Source organism: Hypomesus nipponensis, chromosome 11 (assembly GCF_054491055.1).
Source record: "Hypomesus nipponensis isolate SF chromosome 11, ASM5449105v1, whole genome shotgun sequence".
Classification (NCBI taxonomy): Eukaryota; Metazoa; Chordata; class Actinopteri; order Osmeriformes; family Osmeridae; genus Hypomesus; species Hypomesus nipponensis.
Window position 1 is genome coordinate 17,043,292 of NC_140371.1, and position 15,339 is coordinate 17,058,630.

At 44.8% G+C, this 15,339-nt stretch overlaps 2 protein-coding genes across 5 annotated transcripts; one reads left to right on the top strand and one right to left on the bottom strand.

Moving 5' to 3' along the window:
* The first annotated feature begins 72 nt into the window (after window positions 1-72).
* On the top strand, window positions 73-10,949 carry rufy2 (RUN and FYVE domain containing 2). 2 transcript variants are annotated; one of them, XM_084709596.1, is made up of 19 exons: window positions 73-342; window positions 922-1,063; window positions 2,750-2,923; window positions 3,104-3,221; window positions 3,840-3,941; window positions 4,098-4,221; window positions 4,517-4,581; window positions 4,715-4,780; window positions 4,875-4,944; window positions 5,107-5,208; window positions 5,370-5,486; window positions 6,119-6,286; window positions 6,670-6,767; window positions 8,128-8,247; window positions 8,468-8,597; window positions 8,853-8,947; window positions 9,063-9,111; window positions 9,280-9,360; window positions 9,470-10,949. In XM_084709596.1, the coding sequence occupies exons 2-19, from the start codon at window positions 988-990 to the stop codon at window positions 9,611-9,613; spliced, it is 1,899 nt and encodes a 632-aa protein (XP_084565722.1). In that variant the 5' UTR covers window positions 73-342; window positions 922-987; the 3' UTR covers window positions 9,614-10,949. The 2 variants fall into 2 exon arrangements, with proteins under 2 accessions (XP_084565722.1, XP_084565721.1); XM_084709595.1 differs by lacking the exons at window positions 73-342; window positions 922-1,063 and adding an exon at window positions 1,287-1,865 and having other exon boundaries at window positions 9,470-10,942.
* Window positions 10,950-11,008: 59 nt separating this feature from the next.
* hnrnph3 (heterogeneous nuclear ribonucleoprotein H3 (2H9)) lies at window positions 11,009-15,301 on the bottom strand. 3 transcript variants are annotated; one of them, XM_084709601.1, is made up of 11 exons: window positions 15,215-15,301; window positions 14,388-14,495; window positions 14,119-14,274; window positions 13,775-13,918; window positions 12,804-12,942; window positions 12,175-12,365; window positions 11,983-12,075; window positions 11,742-11,854; window positions 11,518-11,653; window positions 11,359-11,415; window positions 11,009-11,282 (listed from the first exon to the last, which is right to left on the bottom strand). In XM_084709601.1, the coding sequence occupies exons 2-11, from the start codon at window positions 14,473-14,475 to the stop codon at window positions 11,206-11,208; spliced, it is 1,194 nt and encodes a 397-aa protein (XP_084565727.1). In that variant the 5' UTR covers window positions 14,476-14,495; window positions 15,215-15,301; the 3' UTR covers window positions 11,009-11,205. The 3 variants fall into 3 exon arrangements, with proteins under 3 accessions (XP_084565727.1, XP_084565729.1, XP_084565728.1); XM_084709603.1 differs by having other exon boundaries at window positions 14,388-14,491; window positions 15,215-15,293; XM_084709602.1 differs by having other exon boundaries at window positions 15,174-15,275.
* Between the last annotated feature and the right edge of the window lie 38 nt (window positions 15,302-15,339).

Sequence of the window (15,339 nt, forward strand, 5' to 3'; positions counted from 1 at the left end):
CTACCCTTGTCGACCCTCCCCGGCCCCTCCCCCTCTCTGTGCCTCAGCTATGTGAGTGTGTGTGTATTGGTGTGTGTGTATTGGTGTGTGTGTGTGTGTGTGTGTGGCGTGTGGTCTGATCCGTTCCCTGGAGCGACATCACCCCCTGCTCTCTGCTCCGGCCGGGACTGCTGAGGGATGAGACCCATCCAGAAACACGGCCCAGAGCATCAACAAACCTTTCTCCTGGTAGCTAGATCAACTACCAGCACTGTTGGACTACACCTGGACTGGGAACCACAGAACCAAGTAGAACCAAGCCTTGTCAACCACAGCAGTAACACTACTGCCGCTCCCTCTGAGGTGAGTCAGTAGAACTAGCTTCATGTGTGCATGTGTGTGTGTTCTACAAGACAAGAGGCTTGTGATGGGGGCGGCTGTGGGCATAACATGACAATGCATCTCCATTCTGTTTGGGCTCGAAAGACAAACAAACTGACACGTGTGACATGCAGTTGGGAAGACAAAGCGATCGTAGTTGCAGACAGACTATTAAAAACACAGGCCGACAGATCTGAGAGACAAGGAGACAGAAGGCCCATTGGAGGGTGCAGCAGGAAATCAGAGTCATATGATCCTGGCTCACTACTTGCCAACTGGAGGGACTGCAGCATACTACATGGTTGAGAGTTAGCTCCTTAGTGTAGCTGTGGTCAGGGTGTGGAGAGGACACTGAACTAAGAGCAAAGTCCTTTACGTTCCTCATGGTCAATCTTGCCTTTACAGAAGGTTTATGATGTTGTCATGTTCCACAAGGATACTTTCCTGTGATTGCTCAAAGCACAGACCAATAAATATCTTTACGAAGAGAATATTACATAATAGAATAACTACAATGCCATGTGAATGCACAGTCATTTCTCATACCCGGCTATGTTGCAGATCTTTCTCTGGTGAAGCCCATCCACATCAGTGTGACCAAGGACAGACTCTAATCACCTCTTCATCATGTACTCTCCCCAAAGTCTTCATCGCTGGGGTATCACACACAGTGAGAGCATGGAGCGACTGGCGTACAACCATGGTAGGACAATAACAACAGTAACAACTACTTTATACGTCATCACAGTCTGCATTACATGTTTTTGTATAGAACTACATGTGATTTCTAGTGCATCTGGAAATACTTTGCAAATAACTGCATGGTACAATTACATTATATAGATACAGTGCAGGTGTAATGCTAGTAGTTGACAGTAGATGGTAGCAAACAAACATCTCTGGTACGAAACCATTACGTAGTGCTTTTGTGTCTTCTGAGCATTTGACACCACCCCTCCGGTGCAACGGAGATTCGGCTCAGTACTCGGTGTAAACAGAACTCTTCAGCGCTGTAACAAATCCGATACTCTCATTTATTAATTTACAAAAGGGCTGTTAGCATTCAGCATGTAAGCACAACTTGATGGGCAGATTAGCAACCCAAAGTGGGTTAGCGAACCGGTCATTGTTTCCTAAATGCTATTCCAGACATTTTTGTGCCATGGTTGTCAGGTGAACTGGCCGTAACCGTTTCATTTTGACTTTGACGATGGCGACACCTGCAGAACACGACCTTGCATTAGCAGACGCAGAAACTAGTAAGGAGAAAACACAGGTATTCGGAATTCTGAGGCTACAAGAAGAAAAATCGACTTGTGAAAAAGCTAACGTTAGCAACAGCAGTAGCAGTGGCAGCACGACCATGAGAGCAGGGGATGGGAGATGGCAGGCTCCCATATTTGCTCTCGCAAGGAAAGCATCGGAGACCTTTTCAGGAAGCATTCACGTTCTGCCAAAGGTAGCAGAACACAGAACGTCACTCTCCGATGAGTGGAGTGTCAAAGGTAATTAGAGCTAGCAACATTGACCGTGAAACTCACTTTAGAACTAACCGCATGAACACTCTTGCAATTTATGTGTTATTGTATCAGATTGCTCAATCACGTTATTTGTGCAAATAAACGGTAGCGTAAAGCTTGTCATCAAGTCGCATTCAAAGACTGTTGTCAGATTTAGTAAAGAAGCGTACATTCTTAACATGTGGTTTATCTACGAACCAATAGCTGTCTAGAACCACACCCGTGCCCCCTGTGATGATGTGATGCTTGCTAGTGTTACTATGGTGCCATAGGCTTTGAGGAATAGAGAGATGCGCCATGTTACGGAAATGCAACTACAGAATCCGACTGTGGGGCAGGAAAAGTCTCCTGTCTGGGGGGGGGGGGGGATCCTTAAGGTAACATGAACAAAAGCCCATAATGACTTGAGTGACCTCAAACATACTGTAGCTGTTAGAGTTTACATAGACCATGTCAGTGCATGGTTGTTGTGTAGCCTACTCCAAACACTTCTGTGTGAATGAGTAACAACAGTGGAGCTGAGACGTTAACTGAAGCAGGGCCTAGGTTACTATCAGAAATTCTAATGAAAAGCTGTGAAGCAGGCTTGTTTAACCAGTGACTGACCCCAGAGGGGGTTTCCAGAGCAACCAAATAATGTTTGTCATTCAGTTGACAAGAAATTATTGTTAATTGGTCAGGATGTAACCTTGTAGTAGACTGTGTACAGAACAGGCATCAGGTGTGTACACCAGTTCAGGGAACCAAGAAAAAGGAGCTGGTTTGTCTTGTTCTCAATAACTTTTTATTGATATGCTAGCAGTGTACAACATTTATAATGTCTGTGTGTGTCTGTGTACTTTTGCGTGTGTGTGTGTGTGTCGCCCTAGCCCTGCGGGACCCCATGGCAATGGAGAGAGCCAACTTGTTGAACATGGCGAAGCTAAGCATCAAAGGCCTTATTGAGTCAGCACTGAGCTTTGGACGCACTCTGGACTCTGACTACCCACCGCTTCAACAGTTCTTCGTTGTCATGGAGCACTGCTTGAAGCATGGCCTCAGAGGTACCTGCATTAACACAACAAACAACAAAACCTTTCTCATTGTTATCTTCATTGCAGACACTATATGGAAAGAAACATACTTTTCATCATCACATAAATCACAGAAAACTATTGCGTGATTGCATTTGTTACAGATGTTGCTGAGTGTGGTTGTGTGTGTGTTTCCATGACTTTCTGCAGTAAAGAAGTCATTCCTGGGGTTTAACAAGTCCCTGTGGGGTCCGTTGGAACTGGTGGAGAAGCTGTGTCCAGAGGCAGGAGAGATCTCAGCCAGTGTCCGAGACCTGCCTGGACTCAAGTACGGACCGCAGCACCACCACCACAACAGAACACACTTTTATATCACTTAAGTACCAGGATGCCATACAGGGATACCAATCCCTTGGATTAACATTTAAAGATAGTCAATTTTTAAACGTCTCTTTGTATAAAAGCATCTGCTAAATTAATCAAATGTGACGTAATGTAAAAGACTGATTAGTAAAGACTCAGTATATGTGTGTATAAAAGTGTTTAAAGTTCTTGTTTCACCCACGTAGCAACTAAATATTTAAAAGTGGATGTCTTCCTCTGGTAACTGATACCCTTAAGAAATCTGAGAAAGACAGATGGAGATGGACTTTCACTTCAGCTTTCCCCACTGAAGGGGAATGGGTGAATAGCTTTCGAGACTGCAGACAGTTTCCTCTGAGCACTGTGACCATATGATGACTCATCATGGTAGTTAAAGTGGAAACCTGCTCTCAGTAGAACTTGTTGGTGCCACATGTACAAAACAGTGTTCATGTTTAAGCGACGCCGTCGGAACAGTAGTACTCACTTTTGATCAAGTTTTCTCTCTCGACCCTCTCACCCCCCTTTATCTATCCTTTCTATTTCTCTATCTCTCTTTCGTCATCTGTCTCTATCTCCCCAGGACTCCTTTGGGAAGAGCAAGAGCTTGGCTGCGTCTGGCTCTGATGCAGAAGCGCCTGGCAGACTACCTCCGTCTCCTCATCACCAGGAAGGATCTGCTCAGGTACACACCCCTCACACACTCATGCTGAATACACACCTACTGTACAGACCCACACCTACACTACATACAGTATACAGACACAGGGATAACACATGATTACAGTCATACACACAAGCGCAGATACACAAGCAAACGTGTGTGTGTGTGTGTCATCAGTGACTTCTATGAGAGCTCTGCAGTCATGCTGGAAGAGGAGGGAGCGGTCATTGTGGGCCTGCTGGTGGGCCTCAATGTGATCGACGCCAACCTGTGTGTGAAGGGAGAGGATCTGGACACCCAGGTGAGGAGGGAGAGGCAGAGTACTAGAACTGGGGATACACAACAACAGGTTCATGTTGGGTTTACTGGGTGGTTTATCATTGATCGCACCATGATGGCTCACCCGGTTGATCGCGTCCCATATTGGCTGAGGCCTGATTCCGGCTCTATGTCTTCCTCTCTTTCTCCCCTACATCTCGTCTATTTCTTAACTGTCTCTGTCCCAAAAAAGGCCAACAATTGATATTTTAAATAGACAGGTCAATATTTGGTCCTTATGTTCATCGAGCTGATGTTGATTGTTCTTCACCTTCCAGGTGGGGGTCATTGATTTCTCCATGTACCTGAAGAATGACATAGATGACTATAGAAGCGAAGAGAGGTACGGTGGAGGCAATGTTTCCACATACTCCTCTACTGAGATTCTACGTGTCCTCTGATTGTTTGTCACCTTGCAGACAAATAGAACTAAGCAAAAACATTTTTTTAAATACTTTTACGTCTTTTCTCAACAGAAACAGTCAAATAGCTGCCATTTTAGACCAAAAGAACTACGTTGAAGAATTAAACAGACAAATGAAGTAAGTCTCGAGAAGTGTCTCAGAGTTGGTGAGGGTATGTGTGAGTGGTTGACTTTGAAATGTAGCTAAAGAGCTGTATATTTTTCTCTCTCAGTTCTACAGTGCACGGTTTGCAGGGCAGGGTGGACTCTCTTGAGAAATCCAACTCTAAACTCATAGAGGAGGTAGGACAGTGTATCCTTCTTCATTACCAGTCTACCTAGTAACACCTATAACATTAGTTAAACACTGTAACCTTTGGCCTGTTGTGATTGGTCTTTGACATGTGGACTGAGTTGTGATTGGTCTCTTACGTGTGGACGGATGGTGATTGGTTTGATTTGCAGCTGGCCATAGCCAAGAACAACATCATCAAGCTGCAGGAGGAGAACCACCAGCTGAGAAACGAGAACACTATCATCCTGATGAAGACCCAGCAGCACCTGGAGGTACTGTACCTGTTGGACGTTCCTCTGATTTCACCCACAACTCAACCTGACGCTCACACTTTGCTTTCCTCGTGAAATCAGACCTGCTGTGTTCCCACGTACGCCTTCGCTCAGCCCATGTGACATGTTGCAACTGTGTGTGGTCCTGTGTGATTGGCCAGGTGACACAGGGGGATGTTGATGTGGAGAGAGACACGTATAAGCAGTCTCGCCAGGGGCTGGACCAGATGTATAACGAGGCCCAGCGACAGCTGAAGGAGGAGTGTCAGCTACGGCAGGTATGTCTGTGTCTGTCTGTGTCTGTCAGCGCAGGCCTGTCTTTCTGTCTGTCTGTCTGTCTGTCTGTCTGTCTGTCTGTCTGTCTGTCTGTCTGTCTGTCTGTCTGTCAGTGCAGGTATGTCTGTCTGTCTGTCTGTCAGTGCAGGCCTGTCTGTCTGTCTGTCTGTCAGTGCAGGCCTGTCTGTCTGTCTGTCTGTCAGCGAAGGCCTGTCTGTCTGTCTGTCTGTCAGTGCAGGCCTGTCTGTCTGTCTGTCAGTGAAGGCCTGTCTGTCTGTCTGTCTGTCAGTGCAGGCCTGTCTGTCTGTCTGTCTGTCTGTCAGCGAAGGTCTGTCTGTCTGTCAGCACAGGCCTGTCTGTCTGTCTGTAACTGTTCCTTTTTAGCTAGACTGAAGAGAGTTGAGAACTGGGGAAAGTTTAGGGGAGATGCATGGTTTGTTCCTACTGTGTTTTGTTTTTCTCCAGGATGTGGGGAAAAAACTGATGGCACAGGTTTGTAACGGCCAAGTAGAATTATTTTGTAATAGTTGGGTATTTAGTTAGCCGTGCCATACGTTTAGTTAACAATATACTTAGTTGGGTTATCTTGGTAAGACAAGGAATGGTTAGTTACCAGAGTGTTCTGTCCTGTCAGGATGTAGAGAATGAACTGGTGGTTCAGGTGAGCATGAAGCAGGAGATGGAGCTGGCCATGAAGCTGCTGGAGAAAGACATCCACGAGAAACAGGACACTCTGATTGGTCTACGGCATCAGCTAGACGAGGTCAAGGCCATTAACGTGGAAATGTACCAGAAGATGCAGGTAAGGGCCCTGCCTCTCTCTCTCTCTCTCTCTCTCTCTCTCTCTCTCTCTCTCTCTCTCTCTCTCTCTCTCTCTCTCTCTCTCTTACTCTCTCTCTCTCTCTCTCTGTCTCTCTCTCTCTCTCTCTCTCTCTCTATTCGCAGCACATTCTGCTCTATACCTTTCTCAATAATTTGACTTTCGTTTGCCCTCGGTCAAACCTGTTTTCTGATCAGGTTCATTTACTGTAACTGGTTTTACAGATTAGATCTGATGTGGTGTATTGTGTCTGATCCCTTATCCTCAGTGTCTTTAGCTTGATGTTAGGAAATGTCATGTAATAAAATGTAAAGTTATGCAAAGGGGTCTCAGTCGTGTTGACGTGGCTGGTTGCCGTTTGACAGACATCTGATGATGGGATGAAGCAGAAGAACGACATGATCACCCGACTGGAGGAGAAGACCAATCAGATCACGGCGACAATGAAACAGCTGGAGCAGAGGTAAGACCTAACATCATTCATCTCAAACGCTGATGATGCCTGATTAGTCGACATGATGTAGCCAGACCTAATGCATCAGATTCACACAGCTTCTTGGTGTGTTTTGACTGGCGATTGGTAGGCCATTAAACTCATCCATGCTGGCATGTACACCACCTTCTCTTTCTGCACGTCAGTATTTGTTATGAGTGTTTGTTTTACCTTTTGGCCATCATTTCAGGTCATTTTAATTGGCTTTCAGCTGGCTTTAGGCTAGTTGGTTGATGTGATGCACCCATAGCTTTGTCATGGCCCAATCAACAGCCACCTCCCTTTCTCTTTCTCTGTCTCCTTCTCCCATTGGTTGACTGCCATCTAGTTTGGGATACTTAAGGAATGCTTTGTTTAACAGTTTCTTCAGGCTTTTTGGTGACATGAAGATTCACTGATATTGACATCCTTGTTTCCCCTTTGTTTTCTTCTTTGCCCGTCATCGTCACCACATTTTGCCCTTCATCTATTCATTTGTCCATCGTTTCTACATCACTGCACAACTCTTCTTCTGTGTCCCCTGTTCTGTCCTTGCACTGATCTACTTTTTGTCATGTGACCAGTGATAAGGACTTGTTAAGCCAGACACGGACGCTAGCCATGTCCTTTGTAAAGTGTGCCAGCACTGACACAGAGCATCAGTACAAGCTAGTCAAGGACATCTCGTTCTGAACACTGACACTAAGTGCACACCTTCTCTTCTCTTCTCTGTCTCTCTCTCTCTCTCTCTCTCTCTCTCTCTCTCTCTCTCTCTCTCTCTCTCTCGCTCCCTTGCTCCCTCTCTAAACAGGGGTTAGTTTACATGCAGTATGGTTTACTCCCTGTGGAGATGGCTCTTTGATAAGTACTGTAGTCCTTTGGTTTTGTATCAGTTCAAGGCTTTGCTCACCGGGGAGTTTTGTGGTGAATTCTGTTATACTGTTACTGTTACTATGCTACTGTAATAATGATAATAATCCACTCAGTCATATTTGTTAGAGCAAATATAGCCAACAAAACATAGTATAAAAGTTGTCTTTTATCACTTGAAACAATAAAGTTAGATGTTTTGAAATGTTGGTTGTGGCTCAAATTTATTGTGGAATCATTGGATTTGTCACATTCGTCAAAGAGTGGTAGTGAAGTTAAGAGAGATCCATTCCATAAACAAATGCTACACACTTCCTGTTTTCTTATTTTGGCCGTACCTTCTTCCTCTATCAGTTTGCCTGAGAGGTGCTTGGCCCTCCCCTTTTTTCGTTGCCAGTTTGTGCCATAGCATTCCCCCTTCCTGCCCCCCGGCCATGTGGCCTGGAGCCTGAGTTTTACCCGGTTGGTTTAATTACACCAGATTACAGGAGGCGGAACGCGACCGCTGGACGGCCGAGGACGGAGCTCGTAAATTCAAGCAGGACTTTGCAAACAAGGCGGACATGCTGCAGAGACAAATTGCCCAGAGAGAGAAGCAGCTGTGAGTAATGTTGTCAAATGCAATGACAATTTTGAAAATCTACATACATTTTGTGGCTGCTATGTCCTTCACTTTCTTCTTAGATAAAAGTATCTGCATGTCGTTCTTGTTCTTACCTTTGTTAACTACATATATTGTGTATAACTGCTGTAACTTTGGGTTCTTATTCATTCCTAATTGTGAAGTGGCCTAAAGTTGGTGTCGTTTTCTGTTCCCGTAGGCAACAGCTGGAGACAGACCTGAAGATTGAGAAGGAGTGGCGCCAGACGTTACAGAATGATCTGGAAAGAGAAAAAGACTCAGTCAACCAGCTTAGTGCCGAGGCCTTGCAGATCAATGGACTCAAAAAGGTGTGTGTGAGAGTGAGAGACAGAAAGTTAGAGACAGAGAGTGGGAGACAGAGAGTGAGATACAGAGAGTGGGAGACAGAGAGTGAGAGACAGAGAGTGAGAGACAGAGAGTGAGAGACAGAGAGTGAGAGACAGAGAGTGAGTGAGAGAGACAGAGAGAGACAGATAGACAGAGAGACTGCGTTGAGGAGAGCATTGTGTCTGGATCCATCCAGTATGTGGGATGTATCATCTAGTGCGTGTTTGGTTTTGCAGGAGTTCCACCGTCTGCAGGATGAGAACCAGCAGCTGAAGGGGATCTGTGAGGAACAGGAGCAGGCCCTGGAGGAGCTGGGCTGCAAACTCAGCGAGTACTGACATCCAAATGATCCAGTCCAGCTCAACTTTAATATCATGTATGATATGGTCTATGATGCTGACTTGATGGAGGAATTAATTCCTCTGTTGTGGTTTTTATGATCATAGATCGAAGCTCAAAATTGAAGACATAAAAGAAGCAAATAAAGCTCTTCAGGTGAGTGACTCCACATCTACTGTATGCTTGTTATGGAAGATGATATTCATCACCTGACATGACAGGACAGAATAGAGGGAATTGTGCCAGAGAGAGAAGCCTGTAGCCTGTAGCCTGTAGTTAATGTGCAGAACTGTTTGTGAGTTATGTAAAGAGTATTTGTTTCAGGGGGGACAGGTTTGGCTGAAAGACAAGGAAGCCACACACTGTAAGCTGTGTGAGAAGGAGTTCTCCATCTCCAGAAGAAAGGTAGGGGGAACACAAAGGTTATCACAGTAGCATACAATCTCAGCTCGCAATGCTGTACTGAGAAGTCACAGATATTGTACGTGTGCTTGTCTGTCTGGTTCGTGTGCAGCACCACTGCAGGAATTGCGGGGAGATTTTCTGTAACGCCTGCTCCGACAACGAGCTTCCTCTTCCTGCTTCTCCCAAACCGGTCCGAGTCTGCGACACATGCCACGCCCTCCTCCTGCAGCGCTGCTCCTCCAATGCCACGTGAGACACTACCCCCCCCCCCCCTCCCTGTCCCGAACACACACCCTCACAGCTTTAACTCCACCTACTTACCCGAGACTGACACCTCGGCGCAGGCAGGACTGTTATAAGGATGGATCGTTTACATTCTACGTGTTGTCTCTGGCCTTTAACCTGACCTCAATAGAAATGTTTAGGGACACTAAGGTTTCAATGATTAACCTTCTCCAGTCTCCTAATGTAGATTACAAATGCCAGTCGTCCTCTGACCTTGCTATTCCATAGGTTCCCTTAATCTGATGTTGAATCTGTTGTTCAGTGACTGTTAGGGCCAGCAGCTGTGTTCCAGGTAGCTTACCCACATAGCTGCATTTAAAATGCAATACAATTCAACAAACATTGATAAAGGTATTCACAACATGTTTACAATACAACTCATTGAGGAGTGTTTGGTTGGATGAGGACCCACATTTGTACGTTGTGTTTATGTTGGTCAAGGACGTAGTAATCGACCTGGAGCGCACCTGTAGTTTCCCTGTCCTCTTGAGGTTTCATGTCCTGTGATTTCTGGTGATGACTGGTCTTAACTGGCTTTCTACAAATGTGCCTCTAACAAGCCAAACTATAGTTGTTGCTTGAACAGGTTTGTCTCTGCATGGTACAATAGACACATGTATGTTTATCAAAAGCACTAACCTTCCACTGCTGCTCTGAGATGTTAGATGGGATGTACAAGCCACAGCACACAATCTTTTCTGCTGACTTTGGATTACTGACTGAAAAATACTAAACTGACTCATGAAGTCTTGCAGTGGTTGAGCAGTGATTATAACTCTTCTTATGCTAAAATAGCAACAAGTATATGTGGAATAATGCCAATTTCTTGTCAATTGGACAAAGATATTAATTTCAGAGTATTTATGTTTTATGTTATTTTAATGCTTATTATTTGAATATTTTCCTGAGTGTTACTCAGACTTGGCCAATAATTGTATGTACAGCACATGTTTGATTTGTATGTAACCACTTAAACACAAGCTGTATATTTTGTTTTGTATTCAATCAACAAAACCATGTTTACAATTTATAATATTCCAGAAGTGGAATTAAGGGTTTTCATGAAATACAAACTGTGATGTAATACATCTCACTCATATAAATGATTGTCAAAGTATTGATATCATTTGCACAGTATTGACATACTGTATATCAAATAGTTGAACTATTGTCTTCACTAAATGTTATTTACATGGCATTAATTTAAAGGTGGCGCAAACTAGCTATCTTTCTTGCCTTTAAATCTGTTTTTATTATACATCCTGACACGTGAAAATGTTTTTTTTTCCCCAAGAAATATTTGGCAGGAGGACAACTCATTTAATTGAAATACACCTGTCAAGATTTGTAGCCATGACTCAAATTGAGAATTAAATATAAAATTTATTAGGCAAAATGTACAATAGCTGCTGTTTCACCTATGCAACAGCTTAAATATATTTTGATTCCACTCTTTGAGACTGGAAACTATTCTACCTTAGTACTTTTCATGAACAAGTGAAAACATTCAAATACAAAACAAATCTCCAACAATGTTTGGTTGGAACACACAGTTCCCCTTCAGAATACCCCTCGAAGTCCACTTCCCCTTGAGCCTACGCCACCAGAGTTACCATAGAAACCACCACCGCCACGGCCTGAAAGAGAGTCAGTCAGAATCAGAAATGGCCACAGCTTCCAGACATGTATGTCTCTGATAAAGAATACACTCACCCATATCTGATGACCCACTTGCTGTTGAGTTGAGGAAGAGTTCTATATACCGGTGTTCTGTACAAAGAGATAAACATTAGGACAAGACGGGAGGATGTAGCTTCCTACTAAACCGAGCAGACTTATTCCACCTTGGTTGTGGACAGTGGCTGTACGTACGCATGTGGTTCTTGTCTTTAGTCATGGCTGACACGGCGTCTTCATGGGACCTGAACTCGACGTCAGCCTCCCCGGTGGACTTCCCGTTTGGACCAACGTCGATGTGCACCCGCAGAGGACTTAAAGGGGAGAAGAACTGCACGCACACACACACACATCTTTTAACAAGATACACACAGTATTCCTAGGTTCAGGGGAGGGGTGACAGACTGAGGTCCTCTTACATTGGCAATGTCTCCCTCGGTGGCACGGAAGGGCAGACCTCTCATGTGCACAAAATGTCCACTGTGAAACCCAGAGCTGGTATCTCCTGCACTGTAGCCATGGCCTCCCATACCTACGCACACACATTTAAAGGTTCACAGAAAAATGCTACTTCATGATTTGTAAACTTCTCAAACCGGTATGGACTGGTGGCCACCATAGACACTAGAGAGACGAGTGCCAGGCAGCAGCAAAACTCACCTCTCCCCCTCTCGCCTCTCACCCGCTCATCAAACATCCCGTTGCCAAAGCAATAGTTATTAAAACCATTGTAGTTGTCAAAACCTCCGTAGCCTTGATGGGAGAGAGAAGGAGAGACAATAAGACAGGGAGAAACTTAACAAATAAGAGAGCTAGGTGAGATTGAAAAAAACCAGAACCGAACCCGCTTACCACCACTGTAGCCTCCTCCGCTGCGCATCTGGTCCAGCAGGGCCCCACCCCGGCCGGGCCCTGGCCCAAAGAACCCACCCCGGGTCATCATGGGCCTGTCGTAGGGGCCGGGTCTCTGGCCGACTCCCCTGCGTGGCAGCTCATAATAGGCCCTGATCTCATTCCTGCTGCTTTTAAAGATCTCTATGTACCTGTGGAGGTCAACAGGCGAGGTGGGGGAGAGGTGGGTTAGGACAGGAGCGTAGTGGCGCTCCAACATAGGGTGGAGGGGGCATCAGCTGACAGGACACACAGCATGATGCTGTACAGAGGGGTGGTTAAGGTTCGGCACAGAGGCAATAGACTGTGGAGGTCTACTATCAACAGTAGCTCTACATAAACCCCTTCCCCCCCAGTGTACTATTGACACATACACACATGAATGACAGCTAGATGTCCAGAATAAGAAAGATTAAGTAACTGTAACAATAGCTATGGAACTGCCCCACTCAGTCTTCCTGATACAGTATTTATCTAATTCATGATCATACCATCTTTAGCTAAAGAGGAAAGATGCATGATCCCCCATACCCGTACCCCCCTTACCAACCAGAGGAACCCAGTTATCCCAGTCTGCAGTCTGTCCCCACCTGTGCCCTATTCTTTCCTTGTGTTTCCCCAGTGCCTTTTCTGCTATCTCCTTTGAGGCAAACTGCACGAAGGCTTCCCCTGTGCTCCTCCCCTGGTAGTCCATCGGCAATGTTATCCCATTTGGCACGATTCTCAACCCTTTAACCCAAGGACAGATAACCCCACAGAGGGGGGGCAAAGTTAACAAAGCTGACACATAACCCATCTGGACAAAACAACAACGCCTTAGAACTCTCTCCCTGAGGGCTCAAGTTGTCCCCAGGCCCTGGTCTAGCACCAGTATTACTGGCCCACATGTTGACCATGACCACCAGGAAGAAAATAACCTCCATCTGACCCTAGATCAGAGTCCTGGGGCAACTTCACCCTCCTCCGAGACCTCCCTGCCCCCCAACTCCCCTCCATAGGACTATGTCAGTGTGATATCTGTCGGTCTTATCAAGTTGGGGCATACACAGCTCACTTCAAATACAATAATATGTATATATAAGTACAGTAAGCACTGAGACATTGTAGTTAACACAAGTTATACTCAGGGCACACACAGACATTGAAAGCAGGATTGGACCGGAACATGGAGCGACTTTAAATGGGTTAAATTACACTCGTGGACAGGAAATTGTAAATAATAACCAAATAAATAACATGGCAAAGTGTTATATAATCAGACATTTAAAAAATGTATTTTGCTCATTGCATTTAGTCAGCAAGTCAATTTCCAGGCAGATTAAGTCGCCACATGTTCTTCAAAGCCAAAAATGTATTAGTATACATTTGTAACATTTCATACAATTTGCATGTATCCTTTGTCACAACTAATTCTACAACATCAATCAATAATCATCAATGATCTACCTGCAGTGGTTGAAACCAATATAACCCCTGAGTCTACCCTGGAGGAAAACCCTCTCTGTCTATCTGCCTGTTTGCTAACTGACAGGACACTGAGGTTTAATGGAGCAGCATCTACCTGAGAAGAATTGCACTATCTCCTCCTTACTGCAACCAAAAGGCAGCCCTCGCAGCCGCAGCATGCAGCCGCTGCAGCTGTCATAGTCTGCAGGCCCACTGCGCTTCAACACCCAGTCCATCTCACTGCGGTTGGACTTGAACACTGTAGGGCAGAAACAGGAACATCCAATAAAGATCAATAAATGGGACAAGGTAAAAACAGGGAGAGCGAGAGGACAACTACAGGGACATAATATTTCATAATACGTTGGTCAAATGATGAAATAATGACCTCTCTGCGCACAGAACTCAGTACTGCCATGGAAAATACAAAGACAGAAATTCAAGACAATTCAAGTGCACCTTCTATGTAGCGGTGTCCCATATATTTACGGTCCTTGGCTATGGCATTCTTGAAGTCTTCTGCTGTTTTCAGTTCAACAAACGCTTCTCCACTGGGCCTGCCTTCTTTGGAGAAGGTAAAACACACCCCATTCACCTTTCCAACGATGTCACAGTCTGACAGAGGACCACAGACAAAGATAAACACAGTTAGCACATTTGTATATGGTAAGTAGCACAGTTAAAAATGGTAGAATGTAGATATTGTGTAGTCCATTTCTTTTACTAACCAGAAAAGAAGCTGGCCACCTCTTCTTGGGTGCAGGACCACGGCAAGCCCCGGATCCTCACCACATAGCCCTCGTCATTCATTGACATCCTCCCTTACACTGACCTAGCTAGGACATAAGAACAAGGACATTCCTCGTAAGCCGACACACGACTGAGTAAAATAACTTTAAAACACAATTTCTAAATATATGCATTTGTCAGTGTGACAGTCTGACTAGCTAGATAGGCCTGTAAGAGCTGTCATACACCAGGTATTACTATGGACATGCTAATAGCAGAGTGTTAAGTTTCAGGTGTACACTTCAACAGCTGGCTTTCATAACAACTGGCCAACGGTATCTAACCTGCTTTACCTATGCTGTGAGATGTGATGTGGTTTGATAGCTCTCTAGTGCAGTTATCCATTTCAAGTTAGCCAGCTACACTTGCACTGTCATGTAGCGTACCTACAGTGTAAGCTTATTAGCTAGTTACATAAAGTAGAATTGGAGGCTACTGGTTGGTGCCGGTTGCTAATACATTTTATTTATTGAACATACCAGCCACCAATTTAATGCCTACATTCCATTAAGTTACTGACTAGCTAACGTTAACTAACTATCTTAGCTAACTCGAAGTGCTATCGTTAGCAAAGGTTAGCTACTGTACCCTAGATAGCTGTACAGCTAGTTCAGTGAGACACCACTTAGCGGTCAAATGTGGGAGCTAGCAAGGCAAGTAAATGCATAATTTTATTTTATAAATGAAGATTTTTATAACAACACGTTTAACTAGCCATCACTTACAAATATTCGCTCGATAATGGAAATAAATAAAATAGTCTCACAATTGCGTCCTCTTTCTGGTCTCTCCTTTCGTTCAGGTGACACTGACAAGTTGATTCACATCACAAGTTGCCAGGTTAAGAATAACCTCCTACATGAGTGTCTAAAACCCCCGTACACATTTGTT

What these genes read in the sequence shown, in the direction of transcription:
- rufy2 (XM_084709595.1), top strand. Translation starts at nt 1,571, where the DNA reads ATGGCGACACCTGCAGAACACGACCTTGCATTAGCAGACGCAGAAACT. An exon ending in ATGAAACAGCTGGAGCAGAG is followed by an intron (nt 6,768 to 8,127) that starts GTAAGACCTAAC and finishes TAATTACACCAG; the next exon opens with ATTACAGGAGGCGGAACGCG. An exon ending in AAGCAAATAAAGCTCTTCAG is followed by an intron (nt 9,112 to 9,279) that starts GTGAGTGACTCC and finishes TATTTGTTTCAG; the next exon opens with GGGGGACAGGTTTGGCTGAA.
- hnrnph3 (XM_084709601.1), bottom strand. Translation starts at nt 14,475, where the DNA reads ATGTCAATGAATGACGAGGGCTATGTGGTGAGGATCCGGGGCTTGCCG. An exon ending in GATAGTGCAATTCTTCTCAG is followed by an intron (nt 12,943 to 13,774) that starts GTAGATGCTGCT and finishes CTTGGGTTAAAG; the next exon opens with GGTTGAGAATCGTGCCAAAT. An exon ending in CGGAGGAGGCTACAGTGGTG is followed by an intron (nt 12,076 to 12,174) that starts GTAAGCGGGTTC and finishes TCTCCCATCAAG; the next exon opens with GCTACGGAGGTTTTGACAAC.